Below are 26,934 nucleotides of genomic sequence, written 5' to 3' on the forward strand. Positions count from 1 at the left end.
CCTGCATATGGTTAAATTGATTGATAGTAAGCAACTCTGCTGCTTTCCAAACACTTACTTTGGCTGTACTTCCGGCCACGAAGCTGGACTTCAACTCAAACGAGTGTGCCACTTTTTGTGAACAGAAGTGTACATTCCTACATCCATGCAAAGTTGCGTTGAAAATTGGTTGATACTTCTTGGGGAAAATATATTGGTGCGTAAAAGTGGCAGTGTTGCCAACTTACGGGGAAAAATATCTGGAATTTCGCTTCTAGCATTGACACCATAAACACTGGATGGACCAAATTTGCAGGGAAATAAGACTCTTTGCAGACATGTGATTTTGATGTTCGTCCAGCATCATGAGAACACCTGTATAGTAACAAACTCTGATCTTCAAGTCTTAAGTGGCCTCACCGATGGTGCAGGGAGTCCTGTAATTAAGGGGTCCCTGGTTCGATACCCGGTAGATGCACATAGTGGTTCGGATCCCACTTTAAACTGTAGGCCTAGTCCCGATTAGCCTTACTAAGTGGACTTAAAACACCAACTCAACTCAAAGTCTGAAATTAGTGGTCAATCAACTTGATGTCCTGAGCTATAGTTCACTTTTGTTGATTTATTTAGAACAATATTGAATAAACTTTACTCTCTTGAATACCCAACTGCAATTTATTACCTTGTTAAGGCACTACAGAATTGTCTGAAAATTTATTTTTAAATTACCTGCAACACTTGGAAAATGTCAAGGAATTTGTTTTCTCCAACTTTGATGGAAACCATGCATTAGGACATGTACATAACTGCACTATAGGTTTATGGGAGTCAACGAGTCCCCTTTGGACTTAATTTTCTTCTTAATATAATGATTTTCCTCGACTTTCCTACCCATAATATTCAAAATGCATTTACAGGGTGTCTACCAGTCATTAAAGTCAAGAAAAAGTAAAGAAATGAACAAGTAGGTCAGAAAGTCAAGAAATTATACTTTTGGCCAAGAATTTTTGCTATCGATATGACTGATTTAGTTTTACTTCTTTTTTCTGCCCCTTTGGCTTTGAGGATAAGGATAAATGATGGTGGGAAGATAAGATGGATGAAGGGGTAATCGCAAATACATAGGGATGACAACACGAACCCCACATAAGATTATATTGGTGCGAGTCAAGATGCCAGGGCCTCGCTAACCTGCCAAATGCAGTCCAGGATGCATTAATAGATAAGGGAAGTATAATTCTTAAATGCAGCATTAGTTTTCATCTTAACTGACCTTTTGGTAAGTGTTTTTTTATTAAATATTTATTAACTTAAATTGCTAATTTCCAACTTTACGTAACTAGGGGTTGCATAAATAAAGGTTAAGAAAAACTGAAGGAGATCAAGAGAAAGTTAATAATTTTGGTAGACACCCTGTTTGAGAGCAGCAGAACACCTCCCTCCCCCCTCTTTAAAAGCTTTTTGGTTGCACCTATGGGCTCATGGCAACCCTTCTCTAATAGAAAATTGAATAATTAAATCAATAAAGCTACTACCCCTTGAAAGAGTTCCGATTTATGATTTAAAGAAAGAAAATAATATTGCAATTAAAAACATTTCCTAACATAAGCATAATTTTTGTAATTTATAATAACTCCAGCAACAATTTTGCAATAAATTCTCCTGAATTTAAAACTTGTTCAAGGTTGAAAGCTGCTTCTCATAGAGGGCGTTGATTAAGAATGTCGTTGAAGGAGGCAGAATAGGGCTGATGGAGGTTTCGCTTTTGGACACCGTCCCTTCAGAAAGCGCAAGTTCTTTAGAAGTACTTTTCCTGCAGAAAGACTTGTTCTGTTTATTTTTCTCAGGGTAACTGAAGTTCATCTGGATAAATAAGTAGCGCAAAACCTGTTCCTTCATTTCCCATGTCAAGTCTTCCCACTGTACCTCCTTGTGTTCCTTCACCCTGAAATCAAACTAAGATCATTTCATTCAACTGCAGTCAAAAATTGTAATGGGTTATACTGGGTTTAAATGGCATCGTGCTGTTGAGTAGGATTGGCATATTTCTTTTCTGTGGTGGTATTGGCTTAGTTCAAGCCTAAACAAAATATTAGCAAAAGGGCTCTGCTTTGATGAATATTTCTGCCAATATTCTCTTTTAATTTATTCTCTCTCTCTCTTCACTTATTTATTTCTCTCCTATCTCTATCTTCTCTCTCCCTATTTTCATTGCTCTTTCATATAAATTTATTTCTATCTTCCTTTCCTCATGTTTCTTTGCCTCTCTTCCTATCCCAGTCTTCTTTTTCTCTATATCTTCTGCACAGTGTACTATGATGCCAGGAGTCCCGGGTTCGAATCCCAGCATGGGTGTTCTTTGTGAGTGTCCCTTCATCAATTTCACCAGATCATCACTCATCCTCATCGTCGTTATTAGCCAAAAGTGGCAGAAAAGCAATGCTAAATAACAATATATATATATATATTTCCTTCTCCCTTCCCTTCATCTTAGTTCTTTCTCTCCCCATCTTTTCCTATCTCTTTCATCTTAATTTATTTACGAGTACTTTCATCTGTTTTCACAATCTCTTCCACCATCTCTTTTTCTCTCTTTCCCTCTTCTCTCTGTGTGTGCTTCCATGACTTTTATTAAACTTCCAATCATGTTGAAATAATTTGTCATTTAAAATGTTCCTCAAGTAGGCTGTTTGGGTGGACAGGTAAGTGAGCTAATATGTAAATATTTCAGAGTAGGCTAGCTCACCTGCTGCATAACCACTGCTCTATATTACAAAACAATACACTAAACTTATTTTGAAAGTGCTTTGCTTCTTTTGGCAACGTTTTGTTTCTTTTCCTGGAACTTTCTCCATTGTACATTTTACATTTGCCTTCATGGCACAGTGCTATATGCACGGGAACTTACACATCATGATAATAGTATAAGGTTAATTATTATTAAGTTGCCCATGCCACAGGAAGAAGTGGAGGTAGGGCACCTCACATTCTCGATCTCAGCCACTTTTTAAGGGAATGTTATCAGCACCATGCTCCGGCTACCACCCAGGGTTGTCCCCAGGTACCCATTTATTTGAGGCTAGGTGAACCCCAGAGCTGCTTTATGCAGTGACAAGTTCAGGAAAGTTCCAACCTTAGATCACCCACCCTGGAAATCAAACCCAGCTCTCCTACGTAGCCATCAGATGTTCTACCTACTAGACCACTGCAGCTCCAACTATCATGATATGCACAACCTTTTATGGCTAGTCACTTGCACACTCACCCCAAGTAGCAATGGTGTGTAAAGAAGAGAATTGTGCTTGTACTAAGCGAGGTGAATGTACATTAAAATATACCATCAGAATAAGATCTAATGTGTTACTTTTGTAATATTATTCTCTCCAGGCCTATTCCAACTTCAGATTGCTTTGTAGCAATTGTTGAACGAAGTGAATGCATATATGAGGATTTCATTCTTGAATATTGGATGTTTGATTTTTGGCTTAATTTTTATTATTAAGCACTTTTAGATAATCATGGTGATGAGGATGAGTGATGATGATGTGATAAAGGGACATTCACAAAGAACATCCACACTCAGGCCAGGATTCGAACCTGGAAGCTCTGGCATCGTAGCATACTGTGGTAACCACTCCCAACATATCTAACAATTATAGCTCCACGCCATTAAGCAAATTAGATAATATGCATGCAATAATCTCATATTTGGTCTTTCTGTCATGATGGAATGACAATTTGACTATTGGCCTCATGTAGTCTTCTTTATTGGACTTATTCTTATCTCGTGAAAGTTTATTCGTCAATCCATAAAAATGTTTTGCCTTTTAATTTATTTTGTCTTACCGTCTACTTCATCCAATGTGATAATTTTCAAGCATCCTTTCTCTCTCTCTCTCAATATTACTTGTATTAATACAGCATTTTTACATTCATATGTCAATACTCTGTCTTTGTTCTTATAATGTGCCTTGGGAATCTACTTACCATTTATATACCAGTTTTAGTTGATCATCCTTGTTAGCTTTAGCAATTAAAAGGTCTCCTAATTCACAAGCTTTTCCAGGTGTACGTATTGGACTTATTAACACACTGTAGATGGCTTTATCAGTTTCGTTCAGTGCATTCTTCCTATAAGTTTGGAAAACGTACACTAATTTTGGTTCTCCCTGCTGGAAATTTCTACTGTTTACAGTGGACAAAAACTACTGATATCAATTGTATCCTAGTGTGCTCTCGAAAATCCAGATACCCAATGGTCTTCTACTGAACACATTTAGTAGGTCTAATGTACAGCTACAGTACATGTGCAGTAGGCAGTGGCGTATACTGGGTTAAAAATGTGGGCTATCACACCATATCATAGTGTTCGAATGGACGAAAATTGGGGTGGGGGGGGGGGGTTGAAGTGATGTGACATTCTGATTAAAAATATATATCTCATAAATAAAATATGGAAATGTACACCATGTCAGTAAGGAAATAATTTTATTCTTATTTGCATATTTTGAAATATTTATGTAGGTCTATATACGAGAATAAATATGGAACATCTACCTACCTATTTTCACGATTTGAAGTTCGGGACCTCCTTGTTGGCACAGTGGTAACATCATTGCCTTGAAACTAAGGGGTCCCAGGTTCGATACATGGTGGTTCGGATACCACTTTAACTGTAGGTCTGATCCTCATTAGCTTATCTGTGCATAAAGTGGACATAAAAGAAAAATCCACTATGATTTGGAGCTTATCGTCATACATAAGCCAAATTGACAGCTTATTAAGTATGTCCCTCATTTCAGTTCACTACACAACACAGCACATATCATTCACAAAAATACAATCCACTCACTACTGTATTCACATGCTGCCCATAAATAAATTCCACACACCAAGGAACACTTAAAGACCACTGGACGCGATCTAGACTAGAACTGTTCCTTGTCATGCCTGGCCAGTCAACAATTTTCTCCTCCTGTACTCTAGTTGTTTGAAGGTCAACGACCTCTTTTTCAACTCTTCTGCAAGTGTTCAATGATGTTCTTGCCCCTGTCATATGACACACTTTCCCCTTGCCTGCGATAATTTGGCTTCAAAATTCTCCGTTTCTGGGAAAAATTGATTTGCAACATTGACTCAGACTGTTAAGTAAATTCAGAGGGAATTTTCCCGCCATATACAACCCTGTTCCCTCTCCTGTAACAGTTTGTCTCCACGATTCCCCGTTCCTAGGGAAATTACATGTTGGGAAAAATTGGTTTACAACACTGATCGGGTGATCCTTAAGATAGCTCTGTCATGTTTACCCGTCATCCCCTGGAGAGCTGCCCGCCAGCTGCCTCACACATTCAAAGAAAGTAGGCAAGGTTTCCAACTCCTAAGAAATCAAGGTGCCAACTCGTAAGAAATCAGGTTGATCTTATTGAAATGAACAATTTTATGCACACTTCTGATATATATTTTTTCTGTGGTTTTGGTTACTGAGTCTGTACTTCGCAGATAGCCTTGAATAAACGCCCCTGATGTAGATGGACTACAAGTGAAAATATTGTCTTCAATATTATATTTAATATGGTATGAAGTGCGTTTGGCTTAACATGGTAGAATTGTAAACCGAACTTTCCATTCCTCCCGATTAACAATTTTTATTTATATTTGTTTGAAAATCTGAAAACAGTAGATGTTCCAAAACACTCATTGTTCTACTGAAAACCGTAGACAGAATTTTCAGAAGGACTTTCAACCTGATAACTTGAAATTCAAATAAATGCAAGCATTTTGTTGGGGGAAATGTATATTTTGTAACATGCCATGAGCAGAGTGGAGGTGATCAATAATAATCAAAAGTCCCCCACCTACTGCATTGTCTCCATGTTGATTCATACGAGCATTCCCCTCCTATCCCCAAACTTGAGCAAGCATCACCCCAGCTTTGAGCACTGGAGGTGATGTGATCAGTACCACACTCCTGCTGACATTATCCTCCAGCAGTTGCCTCCGGGTACCAGGTGCCCATTCATTATAACCTGGGTGAACCCTAGAGCTTATTCATGCAGGATCAGTATTGGAAAAGTCCCCCACTTGAAATAACCACCCCACCAGACAACAGACCATTGCCATGCACTCTCTCAGTATCTATCTATTCATATAATGCTTTGAGTACTACTGACATGTCGTGTGCCCAAGATTTTCGAAAGCAGGGAGGTTACGTATATTTTTTTAGTAGTCAGCTCTCATTTTGTCATCCTTCCTTGCGTTTGACATTCTTTTATTATGAATTCTGGACCAAAAGGTGGGTTATGACCCCCACCAACCTTCCCCACTGGGCACGCCACTATCGACATGCCTAGTAAGGAGGGGGATTATGACACTGTTTTAGATTGAGTGTTACAGGTGCAAATAGCCTAAGTGCTGACACACCCAAATTTTTTTACTTGAATAAATCTTTCGTAGAGTGTGATTTCAGTATGTGTATGTACATGAAAAATACTTCAACTTTTTTAGATTTCACAACTTGCCTTTCAAGTCTAAATAATAATTTTCACTACAAATATTCTTCTCTATATTTTTAATAAGAGACAGGTTTAGCACGTGATCTTCCGATACATTCCTGTTGCCCCCAGTGGCGTGCCCAAGGGGGGATTGGTGGGGGTTATAACCCCCTCCCTGGCTCAATACTCCTAAAAAAAAAAGAACATGAAAGGTAGGAAAAGATGGCGAAATGAGGGCTGACTACCAGAAATGGTATACATAACCCCTCCCTTTTGAAAATCCTGGGCACGCCACTGGTTGCCCCCTTTTTATGGCCAGTTTTGTTAAAAAGGTAAACCTTGTCTCATAATTTCAAAACAACCTTCGTCACAAACTAATAGCGCGGGAAGTTCCCGAACACACACGAACTGTCCTCATCGACTCACCTGTGTGTATTCGACCATGACCGACACTAACAATATTAACAGAAATTTTAAAAAGTATGCTGGGCATAATAGCCTCCAATAAAGTTGTTGATGATGTTGAGAAATGTAAATTAGAAGAAAAACGAACTTACCTCGCGAGTCCAATTTGCTTCTTGACGTGCTCGATGGCGTTCATGAGGAACTTCTCTAGCTCGCTCCGCTGGTCCAAAATGTCTCGTGCCAACCCACGCATCTTCTTCATCTCGTGCTCCTTGAGCTGCAGCGCCCTCGATAGACGTTGGAGCTCGGCACGGTTCACTTCCGTCTCGTCGTCCACCTTCCTCGCCAGGTGGAGCTTCTCGCTTTCCACTCCCATCATCCTCTCTCGGAAGTTGCGCATCAAATCCTGCTTCTCCTTTTCGAGCTGAGGAAGGTAAGTGAAGTACATTTCAAGGCAGGGGTATACCTTACTCATTACCGTTCTGCTACAATGCGAATACTTTCTACTATCGTATCGTTAATATTAATTTATGTAATTTGACCATTACTTCAGTGAGCTTATTACAGTCATATAAGTACTTCATAGTTTCACATGATCAGGACAGGTCCGTACAGTGGTGGCCGGCGGCAAATATGAAGGGCAGTGCCAACGTGATCAAGAAATCGAAAAAAACAACCTCCGCAATGCCCCCCTTCCCGCCCCCTCCTTGAGGTTGCACCACTGGCCAAAATGTTTATCCTCGTTTGGTAACGTGGAAAACAATGTGTGTTTAAGTAATAACGTACTAATCCGATTCATCTTCACTCACTAACCTATTTTTATACACTACAGGACACTTCCCTAAAAATATAACAATTGCTAGAGGAAAGGAAAAACAACTATCACCTTTTCCTCCCCCATGCACACGTATTCTAACTGGATGTCGAAAATATCTTTGTTATGAAAAGAAATTGTCGAAATGCAAAAGGAAACTCGCATCATCATAGGACTTTTTACTTTTATATTTTAAAAAAAGTCTGGATGGCGCTCTTGGTGCATCTATCTATTATCAAAAATGTTCATTTAACTTTGGAAAAATACTAGGTTCGTTTCTCCAAAAGTAGGCAGAAATTACTTCCCGTCTTACAAATCAGTCGTATTTAGCGACTTTTCTCTGAAGGTGGCAACTGTGTCAACACTGCGAAAGTTCCCTCGTCGGGCCAGGCGAAGACGGGCACGGTTTCTTATGGGCTAACCCCGCCCGCTACCACTTTGTTCTCGGCTCATGGTGGAAATGTTCCTCGCTGAGACTTCTTCAACCCTCTGCACGTGTGTCAACTAGGGATGGCGGGATCCGGATCCTGGACTTTCGGATCCGGATCCGTTTTGGCATCCCACATGAGCGCTTCTTTGGAAAGTAAGAATGTGTTTATAACATATTGTTACCTGCTAATACACACACACACACACACACACACACACATATATATATATATATATATATATATATATATACGAGGGTCACTATTTATATTTTGAGCCTAACAATGAAAAAAACAGGAATTTGGCATTGAAAACTGCTTTATTGTTTTTCAAAGTATTCTCCTTTATGGTCAATACACTTTTGCATTCGTTCGAACCATTTGTCAAAGCAGTTTTTCCAATCTTCTTGAGACACCTCCATAATATGGTTTTTGAACGTATCAACGGCGTCTTCCGCCGACGAAAATCGTCCACGCAATTTATTCTTGACATTCGGGAACAAGAAGAAGTCATTGGGTGCCAAATCAGGACTGTACGGTGGATGACCCATCAATTCGATTTTTTGACTGTTCATAAAGTCGGTTGTTAGACGAGATGTTTTCCTTATTTGACCGAAGACCTTTGGCAAACAAATTGTTGTGTACCATTCAGAGTTGACCGTTCTACGTTCCTCTAAATGCACAGTGGCCACATGACCAGTTTTCCCGAAAAAACAGGCGACCATTTGTTTCGATGTGCTTCGAGCGCGAACAACTTTTGTTGGATTGGGTTCATCTTGAAACACCCATACAGTCGACTGCTGTTTACGTTCCGGCTCATATGCATATATCCATGATTCGTCACCTGTTACAATCTTATATACGTCTTTTGAAGCACCACGATTGTATTTATTGAGCATTTGTTTGCACCAATTGACGCGAGTGTCTTTTTGAGTTTTTGTCAAATTGTGTGGGATCCAACGAGAACATACCTTTCACACAGCTAAATGATCATGTAATATTTTATATATGCTGGTGGAACTAATGCCTATGGTTGCCTCAATCTCACAGTATGTCACATGACGATCTTGCAGTATTAGGTTTTGCACATCATCAATGTTTTCTTGAACAAAAACTGATTTTGGACGACCTTCGCGAATCTCGTCGGTGAGCGAATGGCGGCCACGATTAAATTCGTTATACCAGCGTTTCACAGTGGCAAAGGATGGGGCTTCATCGCCAAATGTGGAAGTAAGTTGATCGATGCACTCTTGTCTTGATAATCCACGTCGAAAAACGTAAAAAATCATCGCACAAAAATGTTCACGAGTTAATTCCATTTTATTGTTGTCGCGCAATCTCCAAGGCAACATAAACAACACAAATGAAGCTATTGACAAAACATTTGAAGTACGTTATGGTCAATAATGCCAGACGATTCCGTGCAAACGTCAAATCGCACCTAACTTCAATCAGTGTTGTCAAGGCTCAAAATATAAATAGTGACCCTCGTGTATATATATATATACAGGGTGTTTCTAAAGGTCGTTTACAACGCTTGGGAGGTGATTCCTCACACGAAAACAAGCAAAAGGTCTAAGTTCCATTTTTACGACTGAGGCTTCGTTTCCGAGATAGGAGCCTCGCAAAAGGTGACAAAGTGATCGTCACACCTAACTGGGACGAATACTATCACATATAGAGAGGCGGTTCCAAGGGAATCATAAAGGAATCGTATGTGCTCAGTCCGGAAGTCACTATGAAAAGTTCACTGCACGCATGCGCAATGGAGTCCTCAATGGAATTGGGGATTTCCATCAAAAAGAATGCATGGAAAAGGTATGTAACGCAGCAAGAAGGACCGTGACAATGAGAAATGCGTTAAAGACAACACACCCCGACCTCAAACATCAAAACATGAGCACGGAACACAAAATCCGAAAAGGTGAGCACGGTTGCATACCCCAGTTACACGCGAGGAATGAACGAATCATGTCATGTGGCATACTAGAGACACATTACTCCGCCAGGAGGAGGGAAAGAAAAACACAATATCAGATGATTACGACAACGTGTATTTTTACACGCGACAACTACGTAATCCCCCCCCCCCCCACACACACACACAACAAACAACAAATGCTACAATATCTTACACACAGACCGTGCGTGTCACTTTACGCCAACTGAAGATGTCACTTTCACCACACAAAGGGGGTGGGGAGCAATACCAAGAGTGTTCGCAAGCGATCACTGTGACGTAAAAGTGACCAGTTGCGCAGGCAAGTCTGGCTCTCGTAGTCTACGCTTGACCTTCATGACTGCTGTACCCGCGAGAGGAGCTCGAAGGGTTGGTTCTCTCCGGCAGTCGTCCCAGTCGTGTTGCAAGTGCTGGGATATGATCAGCAGTTCGCTCTAGGTTGCCATACGCATTGAAGAGTACTACTGTAGTATGTTGTATTGGAAGAAGTTGACGTGGTGGAGTGGGCAAGTCAAATATCACAACAATTGGTCTGTGGTGTTCGTACGGTGATAGGCCAATTTGTGCAGTGTGCCAGTGTTAAACAAAAAAGATACTTTGCAGTTCCAGCTCCCTATTACACAGATGGCTGCGTATACGACCCAGCAGCTAGCAGACATGCATCTCATGTATGGGGAGGCACGTGGTAATAGCCATGAGGCAAGGTGTCTTTATGGAGAACGCTTTCCACATAGACGTTTACCGTCTCACGCCTTCTTTCAGGTAGTGGACAGTCGACTGCGTGAAACAGGGTCAGTGTTTCCACCGCGGCAAGAAGTTGGAAGACCCCGAAGTGTACGCACACATCAGTTTGCAGAAGATGTGTTAACAGGGGTCGCAGAACATCCTGGCACCAGTACGCGCGTGCTCGCTTGGGCACGAAAGACGTCTCATGTGAATGTTTGGCGAGTGTTATCAGAGGAAGGAATGCACCCTTTTAAACTGCAGAAAGTACAAGAACTGTTACTTCATGACTTTCACCCTCGTATGGAGTTTTGCCAATGGTTGTTGCATCAGCTGGACACAAACCCTCACTTCGGGGCAAAGGTATTGTGGACAGATGAAGCCATTTTCACCAGGATGGATGTCTTCAATAGTAGAAACAGTCATGTGTGGGACTTTGGCAACCCACATGCACTTTTTGTGGCCCATCAACATCACAGGTTTTCAGTGAATGTGTGGTGCGAGATAGTACACGATCATTTAATTGGATCATACATTCTCCCTGTTCGCCTGAATGGTCGCATGTATCATGCATTTCTTAGTGAGGTTCTGCCTGAACTGTTGGAGACCGTACCTTTGGCACTGTGGCAATAAATGTGGTACCAACACGATGGGGCACCAGCTCATTTCGATCGTAATGTACGACATTTTCTGCATGACGAGTTTCGCAATAGGTTCATTGGTAGGGATGAGCCTGTCTTTGGCCACCGAGGTCGCCAGATCTCAACCCTCTAGATTTTTTCTTCTGGGGTGAAATGAAAACCCTCGTATAAGACACACCTGTCACATCAGCTGAGGACCTCGTTGCTCGCATCAACGTCGCCGCCGCGACGGTAGCAGATACACCTGACTTGTTTGCTCGTAGTCGACAATCCTTGATTCGTCACTGTCATCTCTGCGTAGACGTGAACGGCAGACATTTTTAAAACCGTCCGTGATTATCGCCCTCGGCAAATCCAAGTGAGAACACTCTTGGTATTGCTCCCCACCCCCTTTGTGTGGTGAAAGTGACATCTTCAAATGTTGTACAGTGACACACACTGTCTGTGCGTAAGACATTGTAGCATTTGTTGTTTGTTGTGAGTGTGTGTGGGGGGGGGGGAGGATATTACGTAGTTGTCGCGTGTAAAAATACACGTTGTCGTAATCATCTGATATTGTGTTTTTCTTTTCCTCCTCCTGGTGTAGTAATGTGTCTCTCGTATGCCACATGACATGATTCGTTCATTCCTCGCGTGTAACTGGGGTATGCAACCGTGCTCACCTTTTCGGATTTTGTGTTCCGTGCTCATGTTTTGATGTTTGAGGTCGGGGTGTGTTGTCTTTAACGCATTTCTCATTGTCACGGTCCTTCTTGCTGCGTTACATACCTTTTCCATGCATTCTTTTTGATGGAAATCCCCAATTCCTTTGAGGACTCCATTGCGCGTGCGTGCAGTGAACTTTTCATAGTGACTTCCGGACTGAGCACATACGATTCCTTTATGATTCCCTTGGAACCGCCTCTCTATATGTGATAGTATTCGTCCCAGTTAGGTGTGACGTTCACTTTGTCACCTTTTGCGAGGCTCCCTATCTCGGAAACGAAGCCTCAGTCGTAAAAAATGTAACTTAGACTTTTTGCTTGTTTTCGTGTGAGGAATCACCTCCCAAGCGTTGTAAACGACCCTTAGAAACACCCTGTATATACCTATATATAGTGTGTGCCCACGAGCGCGATTTGTAATTAATACACTTACAAGGGAGGTCTAAGTCTCTCCCTCCGATTTGCATGAAACTTGGCAGGTGTATGGAGGGGCCAAAGGAAGAAGTACGTGTTTTTGTTTCAGCTTAAAAAAAATGGTTTTAGGGGGCAAACCCCCCTCAAATGTTAAGATGAAGACAAATTGACGCGGGGATCTGACCCCTGTGTGCCACTCCGATTTCCATGAAATTTGGCAGGTTGTATGGAGGGGCCCAAAGGAAGAAGTACGTGTTTTTGTGTTTCAGCTAATAAACGGTTTTAAGGGGTAAACCCCCCTCAAATGTCAAGATGAGTAGAAATTGAAGTGGGGATCTGACACCGAAACCACGTAAATATGGCATAGGAAGAAACAGGGGGCATAGGGCCCCTCTATACACCTGCCAAATTTCATGGAAATCTGAGGGGGACACAGGGTCAGATCCCCACGTCAATTTGTCCTCATCTTGACATTTGAGGTGGTTTTGCTCCCTAAAATAGTTTTTTTTTTTTCCGAAACAACAAACACGTATTTCTTCCTTTGGGCCCCTCTATACACCTGCGAAGTTTCATGAAAATCGGAGGGGGACACAGTGGTCAAATGCCCACTTAAATTTGTCCTCATTTAGACATTTGAGGGGGTTTGCCCCCTAAAACAGTTTTTTAGCCGAAACAAAGAAACACGTATTTCTTCCTTTGGGTCCCTTTATACACCTGCCAAGTTTCATGAAAATCGGAGGGGGACACTTAGATAACCTCCCTTGTTAGTCTTACACTTTGTAATTATATAACACTGCATATATTATAAAGTTTTATTTTAATTTATAAAACTGTAACTGTAGAACAATTGTATAATTTTTGTATAACATTTCTATCTTGTTAAATGTGTTAAAGGTTTCATCCTGGAATGCAATGTCTCACATTTATGTGTGTTTTCATTTCCAATACATTCGAATGAATACATATTCGTTTCAATGGCATTTACAAAATCACCTCTGACATTTTATGTTAAACAAGTAAGATTATTTTTGTGCACGAGTGTGTTAGCCGATGGGTAGCAACGTATTTTAGGAACAACACTTGAAAAAATATCTTGAAGGACTAACTAATGAAAAATGTCTTTGTAATCGAAGATCATAATACCTTTTAAGGTGTGGTAATATTATAATGGGATTAAGATAATAAAACTCCCCTTCGTTCCCAAAACTTGGGAGCTGTTTACCATTGACGCCGGAGTGATTAGCGTAGCGCGCTATGACGTCAGGAGTCCCTAGGGCCTCCCCGATGGCGCAGTGGTAGCGTCGTCGCCTTGAAATCAAGGAGTCCCGGGTTCAATATCCGGTGGAGGCACATAGTGGTACGGATCCCACTGTAGGTCCAGTCCCGATTAGCCATACTGTGCATATAGTGGACTTAAAACATCAACTCAATCAATCAAAAAGCTAGGAGTCCCGGGTTCGAATCCCTGCCTGGGCATGGGTGTTCTTTGTGAGTGTCCCTTCATCATTTCCATCATCGTCGCGATTAGCCTGGAGTTGCAGAGAAGCGACGCCAAATAAAAAAGTCAAATTTTTCTGAATCTATGCAACCAAGCTGCAAAGTGTTCACAATTGACACTAATGAGTCAATTTGATATTTCCATTTGATAAGCATGTGACTTATCCATAAATAATCGCTGGGATATCTTGTTGGTATGTACGTATGAATAGTAAGTCGAACCAGACCGAGACTCTTGGACATTATGTCTCTTTTCTCCTGCTTTTCACAGATGTCTGTCTCGTCTTCAAGAACCTACAGCCTGTCCCAGGAGTCTGTGGAGCAACGTCGCGCATAACGGTAGTTATAACTGGGCGCAGTGAAGCAGTGCGCGCTGTTGCAGACGGCGGGTAGCTTTGCGTTGCCCTCTCCATGCAATTCCTTTCCCTCTCACGTCTTCATTGGTCGAGCCCTTACGAGTGAGTCACCACTTGCTAAGAGGACTCGTTTTCGTTGGCATGCTCCACAGACTCCTTCTCATTCTACTGCTGCGAATGAATGATTTAATTAACTAAAATTGTTGGGTGCTTCGGTACACAAGACCATTTTGCACCCTTCAATGTATGCGGGGAAATTGCCCCTTATCTGGAATTCTTACCTATACTCAAGGGCGTATTTAGGGGGATCCAGGGGGTCCGGACCCGAAAGACTTATCAAGTACTTAAATTAATATATAATATAATATAAAAAAATATATTCGTTTAGCCATTGTGGTATAATTGCCTCTGAACTTATCGGAAGACAAGGATTATATTTGGATCATACGGCTTTGAATGACATTACAAAGAAGATTTATGTACACTACTACTCAAAATAATATGCATAAGATATTAATCAGAAACTTACTTTTCTCCAACTACATGTAACATCATTTTTGTTATTCGATAAATATTCAATTATTCATCTATTTGACATTAATTTCATTGCCAGGGCACTTGTTTTTATGTAAATTATTCCGATCTTAACTACAGGTAAGCTACGTAATGAATATGCGCTGTTATGTCTCTATTCTTATACAGTTTTTTTACCTATTCGTGTAATAATAATATAATATTAATTTATGTATTGTAATTAGTATTAATTTGATTTAATTTAATTATTTTAATTTAAACATTATTATTATTATTACCATTATTATATTACTATTATTATTATTATTATTATTATTACTATTATTATTACTACTACTACTATTCCTGAAACACTTGGTACGGACCCCCTCCGAAACATATTTCTAGATACGTGACTGCGCAAGTAGTGACGGGACACGACTCCACCAATAAACACGTAAGAGGCGGGCACGTATCTAGAAATGTATTTCGGGTGTGGATCCGAACAAAGTGTCTCAAAATAATAATAATAATGTTTAAACAAGAATAATTATTATATTAAATTAATTAAAATATTCAAATTAATTAATATTATACTTTTATTACACGAGTAGATAAAATAACGGTATTAGAATACTGATAAAGAAACACGTATTCATTATCTAGCCGGCAAAATTTGTACAAAGAAAAAGTTCCCTGGCAAGGAAATTAATGTCAAATAGATAAAGAATTGAATATTTATTAAATATAAAAAAAAGGTTGTTAGATCCGTTGACGAAAAGTAAAGTTCCTGGTAATACGTATTTTATGCATATTATTATTATTATAAGTAGTAACAGATCTTGCATAAATCTTCTTTGCCACTGTCATTCAAAGTCGTATGATCCCAATATAATCCTTGCCTTCCAATAAGTTCAGCTGAAATAAATAACCGATTAAAGAACAAGTATATTTTCATTATTTAATTTCAGTTATTTTATTATTTTCATTATTTAATTCTAGTAATTAGTAAGTCTTTCGGGGGTCCGAACCCCCTAGACCCCCCAAATACGTCCTTGGTGAGAGGGAATGGGATTGCGTGGGGACGGGGGAAGCGACTGCAGTTACCAGCCTTCACAGCAGCGTGTACTGCTTCGCTCTGCCCACTCGATTTTCTCCCCTTCTGTGCTGCTATGCACGGCCTTGCTCCAGAGATAGTTGAGACAGAGTATAAGAGTAAAAAAAGGGCGTAAAAAGCCCCTACAGAAAAGTTTAATGTGCAAATTTATAAAGGGATGCACAGAAGAAACACGACACATTAAAAGGTAAGAATAAATGCACTAAAGACTTCCTCACAGGCAGTGCAAGAGACCAGCTCTTCTCAAAAAGCTAGAAACATTTGTTAAAACGCTGTCGTCATCTCCCAACAGGGATAGACGGGAAGATTTAAAATATACATGAGGATAGCAAAATCGGTACATTCAATAAGAATATGCCGAACATTACAGACACGACGCATTGCAGCACTGGCGTACACAGGATTTGTTTTTCTAGAGGAACTGGAATTGTATAGGTGGATGCTTTCAGTGGCACAAACTTATAGGAACCCGTGGGGACATAGCGCACCTTATAATTTGTCATGTGACGTGCACTGAGGAGTAGCTAGTCTAGCAGAGATAGATCAATCAATCTCGCATCTCTAATTATTTTCAAATCACAATATTTATTGTCTTGTTGAAGACACAGTTCATATGCAACACTTCATTTTTCACGTGTTTCTCGTCCCTCGGTGCGATCCGCGGGCAAAGCTGGCCTAGCTGACTCTTCCTCCGCCTTGCCAGTTCCAGGTATAGAAACGTACGCCCGAAGGAAAAGTTAAGATCGCTGCAGTGGTTGAAAGCACGTGCTTTCAGGTCCACCTAGTCTATCTCCTATAGAACAGATAGGGGATTGGTTTCCCTTCGATTTCTTTGTAAATCCTCTAAAGAATTTACGGGGAAATTTTCTGCAGTACTTATGTTCTCTGTATTTACACCACAACGTTTTATACGTTGTACTAGATGTATGTATAATATGAAATGCATTTTTATTATTTATGAAATGGGAACGTGTTATGTGCAGACAATAATGTTATGCTTTTCTTTCTTTTCTTTTTTTCAAATATGGAATATATAATAATTAAATTACAAATATTTGCTCAGGCTCTCTCTCGCTCTCGTTTTAGTAGTGTTTTATTTAAATATACTAATCTCTTGGCCTCCAACGGATGTAATTCTTTGAGCAAGAGAACGCGCGTTCATATTGTTGTTGGTTTGGTTTATTTTACTTCGCTTTTCTGCCACATTTGGTTATCGCGAAAATGAGGATGAGTGATGATATGATGAAATTGATGAAGGGGCCTTATATGAACAATCCAGGCCGGGATTCAAACCCGTAATGAGCGTGCATTCTTGTTCCTATGTGTTGTACGTACTCTGCAGTGAATTATGAAATAATTTGGAAAGAAAAATGAATCTCAGAACTCGAAAAGCCAAATAAATATTTTTGTGTTTTGTTACCTGTTTTGTTTCTGTGCATAAAGTGGACTTAAAACACCAAATCAACCAACCGTTTGGGGAATGGATATTACAGCGCGCTACGACACCAGGAGTTCCGGGTTCGAACCCCGACCTGGGCATGGGTGTTCTTTGTGTTTGTCCCTTCATTAATTTTATCGAATCATCTTCGCAATTAACCAAATGTGAGAAAAAAGCTACGCTAAGTAACAAAAATCAAATCAAATCATTGATCGATTGCTTGATTTGGTTTATTTTACTTCGCTTTTTTTCCACTTTTGGCTAATCGCGAAGATGATACGATAAAATTGATGAAGGGACACGCACAAAGAATACTCATGGCCAAGCCGAGATTCGAACCCAGGATCTCTGGATTAGTGGTCAAATCAAATCGTCTTTTATTTTCGAATGGGGGTGGGGGTTACGTGTACTTTTCTTTTAGTACTCATTCATCATTTTGCAATCTTTTCCTGTTATTGACGTCCTATTTTTTTAGGAATACTGGGCCATAAGGGGGGAGGGGTATGCCCCCACCAACCCCCCCCTTGAGCACGCCACTGATTGCTAGCCAAGTGTCGACGTCACCGCACGTCACTGCTATTATTACATTTGTTATTGCTACATACATATATTTGCGTATTGAAATCAGTAAATAGCAGATTTAAACAGATTTAAAATATAGCGAGTACGATGTGCATTAATTAATTAATATCATGATACATGGAAGGGAGAATTTGAGATTTTTTAAATTATAAAAACCCAATGTTTTTTGAAAATTTGTCTCCACTGGTTGCCTTCTAGGGGGCGGCATACACAATAAGATAGTTCGTATATTTTGAACGTTCCACTCTCAAAATGGCAAGTGTGGGTCATTTACATCGTACACTGTTTTTCCCCCGAGGGCTTTTATTTGAAAATTTTGCTTTTTCAAAATTTCGGATGGGGCTGTAGCCCCTTCAGGTTCCCCTCCGTAGCCCAGTGCATTGGAGGGTCCAGTCAACTTGTGAATGCGGGTTTATTTCTTGCTCTCTGATTGGCTGTTGGAAAGTTACGGCGCTCTGATTGTGAGAATATCTTATTTGCGCTGTACGTTAGGTTAGGTTGGGTTAGGTTAGATTAGAAAGCAGCAAATTTGCGCTGAAAATAGGAAATAAGATATTCTCACAATCAGAGCACCGTAACTTTCCAACAGCCAATCAGAGAGCAAGAAATGAACCCGCATTCACAAGTTGACTGGGGGAAAAAATCGCGTCCAGCGCTTGCAGCAAGTGGCCATGCGCGAGACACTTACTTGGCTGACAGTGTCCTGCAAGCGCGAACATTTGACGACACTCTCCTTGGCGACAATCTCTCTCCCCTCCGCCTCGTCGCACAGTCTGCGTGTCTGCGTCTTGAAGGCATCCATGATCTCCTGCAGCTTGGTGTTCTCTTCCATGACGTTGCGCACGGCTGTCATCATCTCCACGTTCTCCTGGAAAGCTTTCACCGTGTTCTCGGATATGTTTCTGTAATCAAAGAAACAAGCAAATCACACACCCTATCTGCCTTAACTTTGACATCTGGGTAGAGTGTTATATTGGAACAATTCCCAGTGGAGAGAGAAAGAAACGAATAAATTCCTTTAACAACTGGTTCAAAATACCAAAAAATTACAGAATACTTGAGATACTTTTATTGAGTATCAGTGTACTTTTTTTAAAAAATTTAATTTCTTGGTTGGTTGTTTGGTTGATTTGGTGTTTTAAGTCCACTTTATGCACAGTAAGGCTAATTGGGACTGGACCTACAGTTTAAAGTGGGATCCAAACCACTTGTGCCTCCACCGGGTATCGAACCCGGGACCAATTTTAATTTCTATTAATATTGAGCATTAAAATGTTCATACTAATATCTGTTTCCCGTTCATGTTTTGTTATTATTATGTATACAGTCAGCGGCAAAAAAAATGGGACACTTACATCCTGATATACTGGTTTCCCTGCAGTGTTGCCTAACTCTAAGGTGATGAGCCGACATCAATCGCAACTTTGCAATAGTAAATTCTAAACACTAAGTTGCTGACCAAGGCAGTTTATTAAGATAAAAACACTTAACAGGTAACGTTGAAGAACGATGAAGAAAGGAGAAAGACTGGGATGGAGAGAGGAAAGAAGAGAAGAGGAAGAAGGTGAAGAGGGCAGGAGAAGAGTGGTTATAATCGGAGACGTTCAAATATCAGAAGAGAAGGAAGCTTTTTTGAAATTAGGCCGAGGTTTCAAAGTGATGGAGAGAAATGTGGACTATGAAGAGATTGTATATGATATTGAGGAAGCGGTGCTACAGATTGAAGAAGAGGCAGAAAGGGATAAGATTAGAAGAAGAACAGGAGCCATTTTCAAGAAAGAAATGGCTAAACAGAGAAGATTAGATAATTTGAGCCAGAAGGAAAGGGAGGGTATGAAAAGAATCAAGACAAGGAACGATGTGGTGGTGGAACAGGCAGATAAGGGAGGGGCCAAAGTCGTGATGGAAAAAGAATGGTACGAGAAGAAGTTTGAAGACCTGAAAGGGGACACGTATGAGGAGATTTGTGGAATGGAAGAGGAACGCAATATTAGAGAAAAGATCATAAAAGATTGTGGAAAGGGGGGGGGGTTAAAAAGCTCACGAAGGAGGCAGGAAGACTGCCCAGTTTAAAAGGCTTTCCCAAAATACATAAAGAAGAGATAAAGTTGAGACCAGTGATGAATTGGAGGGACAATATTTTGGAACCATTGGAGAAGAAGTTAAAAAAGGTAATTGAAGTGTTAGTGAGAGAACAAGAAAGCACAGAGCCGTGAAAAACAGTGAGCAGGTAGTGGACCTTATAAAAGGTCTGAAGGAGTCTGGGGATAAAATCACAATGTTTAGCCTAGATGTGAGAAGCATGTTCCCGAGCATCAAAAAGGGGACACATAGTGGATATAGTGAGGAAGAAAGTGGGGAAAAGCATTATAGGAAAATGGGATAGTGAGAGAGTGGTACAAGCGCTGGAAACCATTTGGGACAATGGCTACAGCAGAGTGGGGAGTAATATCATCAAGATTAGTGAAGATCTGAATATAGGCTCTTGCTAGAGCCCTGTTCTGGCGGAATTAGTTATGAATGAATGGGAGAAGGAAGTGATAGTGAAAGGAGGAGATAAGTTAAGTCTGTTTTGTAGATATGTGGATGATTGTTTTGGGATTGGAAGGGAACGAAAAGGCAACTGAGTAAGCTTGTTAAAGATGTAGAAGATGAGAAAGCAGGGATATTCCTTGAGCTCGAAACGGAACATGAAGGAACATTAAATTTCTTGGATATTGAGATGAAAAAGAAGAGAGGAATGGGGATTGTGGATACATGGTATCAAAAGAAGTGTTCGGCAGGAGTGTTCAGCCACAAAAGAAGTGATGTGAGTGATGGAACTAAACGTAATTTTATAAGGAGCATGGAAGACCGAATAAAGAAGATATGCACAGAGAAAGGGGAAGAAGAATCCAAGATTAATAGCCTGTGGGAACAACTAGAAGAGAATGGCTATGAAAGAAAGACAGACACAACATCAACAGAAGAAGGAAAGAGATAAAAGAGAGAGGACTGGAAGAGAAGGAAGAAAAAAAAGAGAGATGGTTTGGTATAAGAAGTATGGGCGATGCCACAGAGAAGATATGCAAAGTGCTGAGGAAAGTGGGTATAAGAACTTACAGGAAGGGAGGACGCACTATTTTAAGTATAGCCAGCAAGAAGAAGGAAGAAAAGAGAGAGGGAGAAGCGGAAGGGGTTATCTACGAGGTGAAGTGCAGAGGATGTGAAAGTGTATATATAGGGGAAACGAAGAAGAGACTTAAAGACAGGTTAAAGCAACACATGGATGATGTGAGATTGAAGAGAGACAGGAATGCCATATTCAAACACACTAGAGAAACAGGACATGAAGTTGAATGGGATTCGGGTAGGCGAATAGGAAAAGAGAAGAGAGAACTAGTGAGAAAATGGAAGGAGGCCAAAGAAATAGAAAAGAAAGGAGAAGACATCATGAATTGGAATGGAGGACTCAAGATAAACAAGGAATGGAAGAGTGTGTTAGAGAAAGTTGAAAGGATGAAGAAAAGGAATGAAGATAAAAGAAGTATGAACAAGGAAGAAAGAAGGGAAAAGAAGAAGACCAGAGGAGGAGGTATTCATCCATAACCAAAAAGGCAGGAGGGGTGGGGGAAGGGTAAGCAGGTTGTTCTAGACTCTTGCTAATCTTGACCTGTCAATCACCTGTCAGTGTAGTAGACCCATTAATCAACAACTGTCAGGAGGTGATATGTTTAATTCCTTTCCATAAATCTTCCTAGATAAGGACTGTCAACTTGATTTGTTGTTGTGTGGCTAGTGACCCTGCTATGTGTATGTAATCTTTCTGTGTGTAGTATAGTTCATCATTTTAGTTTAGTTCTTCCTCTGAGGAAGAGCCTGATACAGGGTTGAAACGTTACCTGTTAAGTGTTTTTATCTCAATAAACTGCCTTGGTCAGCAACTTAGTGTTTTTAATATGGAAACAAGGCTTAATTATATTAGCAAATTCTACTATCATCGGACAGTTAATATGAATTGCCGTTTTAAGTCCACTCTTAGCATGGATAGGCTAATTAGGACCTGACCTACAGTTTAAAGTGGAATCGGAACACTGTGCAATGTGCATTCACCGGGTCGAACCCGGTACCCAACATAACGCATTACAGGGAAGCCAGTATTGCAGGATCTAGGTGTTCCATTTTTTTATTGCCGCTAACTGTACATTTGCTAATGTTCTCTTAATCTTTGAATGTAACCTACTCCATTACATTTTTTTCTGAATCATATTTTTCCCTTATGCTGAGAGAAAATGTAAAAAGCGAGAGAGATGTACAAGGAAAATAAAGACACAGAGGAGAGAAACTAGTAATAAAGAAGTGAGGCAGAAAGAAAAAAAGAGAGAGAGAGAAAGGAAATAAAGAAGCGAGAAACAGTTAAAGACAAATAAGTTGGGCAAAGGCGGGGTAGGATGAAAAGAAAAGGAAGAGAGAAAAAAGAATCGTGATAGGTGCAGGAGGCGAGACAGGGAACGAAAAAGGAAAAGAAAGGAAAAATAAAAAGCGAGACAGATAGGGAGAGAAGGAATAAACAGAGAGGGAGAGAGAAAGAAGAGAGAAGAGAACTGAACTGTGATACGATACTGTTTGGAAAAAGGAAACGTACGTTTGCTTCGTAGTAGGCTTGTACGCACATGCTGTAGAAAGATTTTTGCCCCACACGCATAAAAAAGAGTGAAATAAATTGTAAGAGAGGAGTATTTATAATGATCAAAATGTACATTGTGAAAGAAGAGAATAAAATAAAATGGAAAGCAATCCTGTAACTCGGTGGTTTCCAAACTTTTTCGTTTCACTGCGCCCGCCCAAGGCAGAATGTAGGCCTATCTAACACCTGCACGTTCAGGTAGCGTGGTTAAAAAGTTTAAAAAATAAGCACATATTTGGAACAATCATATGGATTAAATTTCAGTGACATTATTGGAACATTTCGCGGCGCAAGCTTTGGGAACCAGTGCTGTAACTTATTTATATAGGATGGTAACTAGGAGGCGGATAGGAATCCTTGCATGTTTAGAAGTAACTAATAGGTAATTAAAAAAAAAAACATTTTAAGTCGTTTAAAAATATTTTTAAAAATTAATGGAAATAAGGTTGTCGCCATTTTTGAAAGTAACGCTAACTGCGGTGAATGGCGAAACTATGTGCTTTTGATGCTACAAATAGGGATGGACGATATCGGAAATTTGATATCGCGATATATCATCAAGAAAATATCGTCACAGACGATACGATACGATATCTTTCCTTATCGTGATATCGGCGATATATCGCCTCCACGATATTTATCGCCAAAATATCGTGACGATATATCGTCTAGGTGATATCGCCTGCACGATATTTTTTTCAATATCGTAATATATCGTCTGGACGATATATCGTCCAAAACTAGTTACACACTTTTGGAGTTTTCCTTTCACATGTCAATGCAGAGGAAAGTTATATCGATTGTAGTCTTTGCGCAATAAATTAAGGGAAGTGTTACGGTCTAAATTCAGAAACAGAGGTTAACCAACTCACTTGATGGCTTTGGCGTGAGCTTGCCGCACGAGCCAGTTCAGCTGTTCCGTCGTCTCCTCTTCGGCCCTCCGCTTCTCCCGAACGAATCGGGTCTCCATCTTCTGAATCACGTTCTGATGTTCTTCTGTTACTTCCACAACAGTTTCGCGCAACTGGAAAATAGAAATCGGCCACGTTTGAAAATATTTAAAGGACTAAACCAATGTTTCGAACGTAATAACGGACAAGTTTAGTTCATGGCGTAACAGCTCTTTTGAGGGGCAGAGGCTGTCAGGCGGCTTTTTCATTGAGTGAGACACTATAACGGTTTCCTTTACTCTATCTTCACATTGGAACGTGAGTTATTTTTACAATTTAATGAAAATCAGTATTCAATTTTAATTATAGATGGCACTAATGCACAAAAGAACAGCAGGCTTCCAGTTAATATACGTAACACGTTGTGCAAGTCATAGATAATGCAGAATAAAGTAAGGGTAAAAATAGCAGTAACTGTGACAAAGTTACTTTTCAGAAATAGCAACTATAACTATGACTGAATTACTTTTTCCAGCAAAGTTTTTGTAACTTTGTCAGTTACTCCTAAAAAGGGAATTTTCATAACCCTGAATTGTATTTAAAGTTCTGTATAAACTAAGATTGTCTCGGATGGATTAACGCGTATTGTTAATGTTGCAATAACAAACCAAGTCTCCGTGGCGGAGTGGTTAGTGTAGCGTACTACGAAGTCAGAGTCTTAGGTTCAAATCCTGTATTGTGTTTTTTCATTTGCTTCTTCATTTCATCATTCGCCTTGTTGCTGCCATTAACTTGAAATAACGAAATGACAGCTTGAGTTACTTGAGAAATCACTGATCAGTTTCCAAGCTCCAGACTGTAAGATGATAGCCCCATTGATAGCATAACGTCTTATAATGAAAGATTCACAAGTGCGATTCCGAATAGACAAGTTTGACAGAGTTTCTTACAAGTCCAATTCTTGCACAAATAGGTTAATCTGAACTGGGCCTAGGATCCAAGCCACTGCATTGGGAATCCAACGGGATTTGAACACGGCACCAACAGGACCATATTCCATGGTCACCACCAGTGATGTTCCCAGTAGGGAATTTCCCCAGGAACGAAATTTTGGAGTCTAAAATTACAGGAATGGAAAAAGCATCCAAAAATGTGCAAAATACCTTGGAAATTAGACGTCTTGCATTAATGCACTACGGAATGCTGAATTCTCACTAACGGTTGCTTATCCTCTTCTAGTGGAGCATAAGCGCCTAAAATATCGCTTTTCGTTTCAAACTGAACTCAGCTAATGAAAAGAGATGTGGTTCTCCTTGGCCTAGCAACGATTGGTAGTCACCATTTCCACGTTGCGCGCTGCAGTGGCCTTGTAAGTGACTGTTTGAACCACAATGTATATAATTTCGGACAAAGTTATGTCAGGTGGTTTGGTACTTATTTTTTTTTATAAACCAGAGATCCCGGGGTCGAATCCCTGCTTGGACATGAGTGTTCTTTGTGAGTGTTCATTCATCACTGCGATATGCTAACCATTCCGTCACAGAAGTCGGCTCATATCTAGATGAAGATGAAGACAATCCTATTTACAACAAAACTTGCATTGCCTTCCAAGATAGACTGTTTTGAAAAAGAATAGAAATGTAGACAATAAACACATCGCATTTATCAATTATCACAAGAATACTTCATACATTTTGTTTGACACTTGTTTGTAATTGTAAAGAAGAGTGCAGGGTACTTTCCACATTTCTTCAACAATGAAACCACACGATAATTCAATTTTATGTCTACAACGTCGGTTCTTAAGCTTAAGCCTTGTCTACATTGTCTAAACCTATTACGTAGTCATACGTAGAATTTAGACAACCGTTGTTAACGAGTACACCCACCTCATCCAACTGTTTGTGGAGAAATTCTCTCTCCCTCTCGAAGTGCTTAAAGTTGTTCAACTCGCCCTGCATTGCTTGCATCTTCAGTTGTTGCTCTTCCAGTTCTTCCAGCAAGCGATCCTGCTCCTTCTTTGCTTGTTCCGTGATTTCTTGTCTTGCCTTCTCTGGAAAAGAAGATCATCAGCGTATAGTGTAATGTAACAATAAAACTGTTTTCAAGGATGCAAGGAAATTGGCTCTGTTCTTGGACGAGGTAAATAATTATTATTATCATCATCATCGTCATTATCATCGCCATCACCATCACCCTGGAATGTACAGGGTACGGCAGCGTTCATAGCGTATTTCGAAGTGTTAAAACTATATATGAAAAATAAAGTAATTTTGTTGAATAATCTTAGTGAATGTTAGTTATCAGTTAATGTTTGAATATGGCCTCTGGCAAATGAGTACTGCAGCGAGCCACATTTTTTCAAGTGGCGTCCGACGATGTCCATTACTCGTCCCAACATGTCTGTCGGGATACTGCTAACGACATCTTTGATGCGAAACTTCAGTTCCAAGATTGTGGCAGGACGTGTTCTGGTACACTTCTTGCTTAAGAAAACCACATAAGCAGTTCGAAGAGAACAAATCCGGAGATGGAGCTGGCCACTGGATGTGACCATAACGTGAAACTTTCTGTGGAACGGTCTGTCGTAAGAAAAATCCACCACACTTCACACAGTAACAAAAAAACAACTGAAGCAGAGTCTATTGTAAACGGCAATTCTTGTACAGTATAACGACAATGTTGCCGGCATCATTGTCATTTCCTAATCAAATTACGATATGAACACTGCCGCACCTTCTATTTAAAAACGAGAGCTTCTCTATGTACTCGTATCTGTATAAGACAATTGATCTTCCAATTTTAGAACTATGGTAGTGAATTGTGGTCCTTAACAGCCAAGAGCAATCTTGATGAAGTTGAATCTGTACCGAAATGCTTTCTCAGGTTGCTATGCATGAAATGCAAAAGGAAAGGAATTACAGTCAAAACTGGACGTAATGAAGTCGGATATAGTGAACATTCGGCTGTAATGAACCTAAATATTTACTCGATATTTATATGTGAACTTTCGAAAACGGTTCATAAACCCATCGTTTCAGTGCCACCATTTAACATTCAGTCATGTATGTTGATATTGAGTCAAAGTCATAAACAAATCAGCTGGCCAAACTTTCTAAATATATGTTTTAATGTGTGAATGACGAAAAGAGAAGCTTTCCATTAGATTAATTCCTTTAACTCCTTGTTAGGCAACAATAATAAGCACTTGTTTGGTGTTTCTTGATACCAATGTCACAATAGTTATATGTAATGTCAGTGATTGTACTTAAGTTTAAAAGCACGAATTAAGCACCATGTTCATAGACTTTGTAAA

The 26,934-nt window shown here is 40.0% G+C and overlaps 1 protein-coding gene across 2 annotated transcripts in view; it reads right to left on the bottom strand.

The window, feature by feature from the left end:
* Positions 1–651: 651 nt before the first annotated feature.
* LOC145989785 (basal body-orientation factor 1-like) overlaps positions 652–26,934 on the bottom strand; it is a 31,432-nt gene continuing 5,149 nt past the window's right edge. Inside the window, exons 4-9 of one of the 2 annotated variants that reach the window (XM_083125118.1) lie at positions 25,508–25,671; positions 23,601–23,752; positions 18,751–18,964; positions 7,028–7,299; positions 3,967–4,110; positions 652–1,924 (exon numbers count right to left, since the gene is read on the bottom strand). In XM_083125118.1, the coding sequence (XP_082981244.1) occupies positions 1,648–1,924; positions 3,967–4,110; positions 7,028–7,299; positions 18,751–18,964; positions 23,601–23,752; positions 25,508–25,671 (1,223 nt within the window). In that variant the 3' untranslated portion in view covers positions 652–1,647. The remainder of the gene's footprint in view (positions 1,925–3,966; positions 4,111–7,027; positions 7,300–18,750; positions 18,965–23,600; positions 23,753–25,507; positions 25,672–26,934) is intronic. The other variant, XM_083125119.1, reaches the window with a different exon arrangement.

This window comes from Lepisma saccharinum, chromosome 7 (assembly GCF_977018435.1).
Source record: "Lepisma saccharinum chromosome 7, izLepSacc3.1, whole genome shotgun sequence".
NCBI lineage: Eukaryota > Metazoa > Arthropoda > Insecta > Zygentoma > Lepismatidae > Lepisma > Lepisma saccharinum.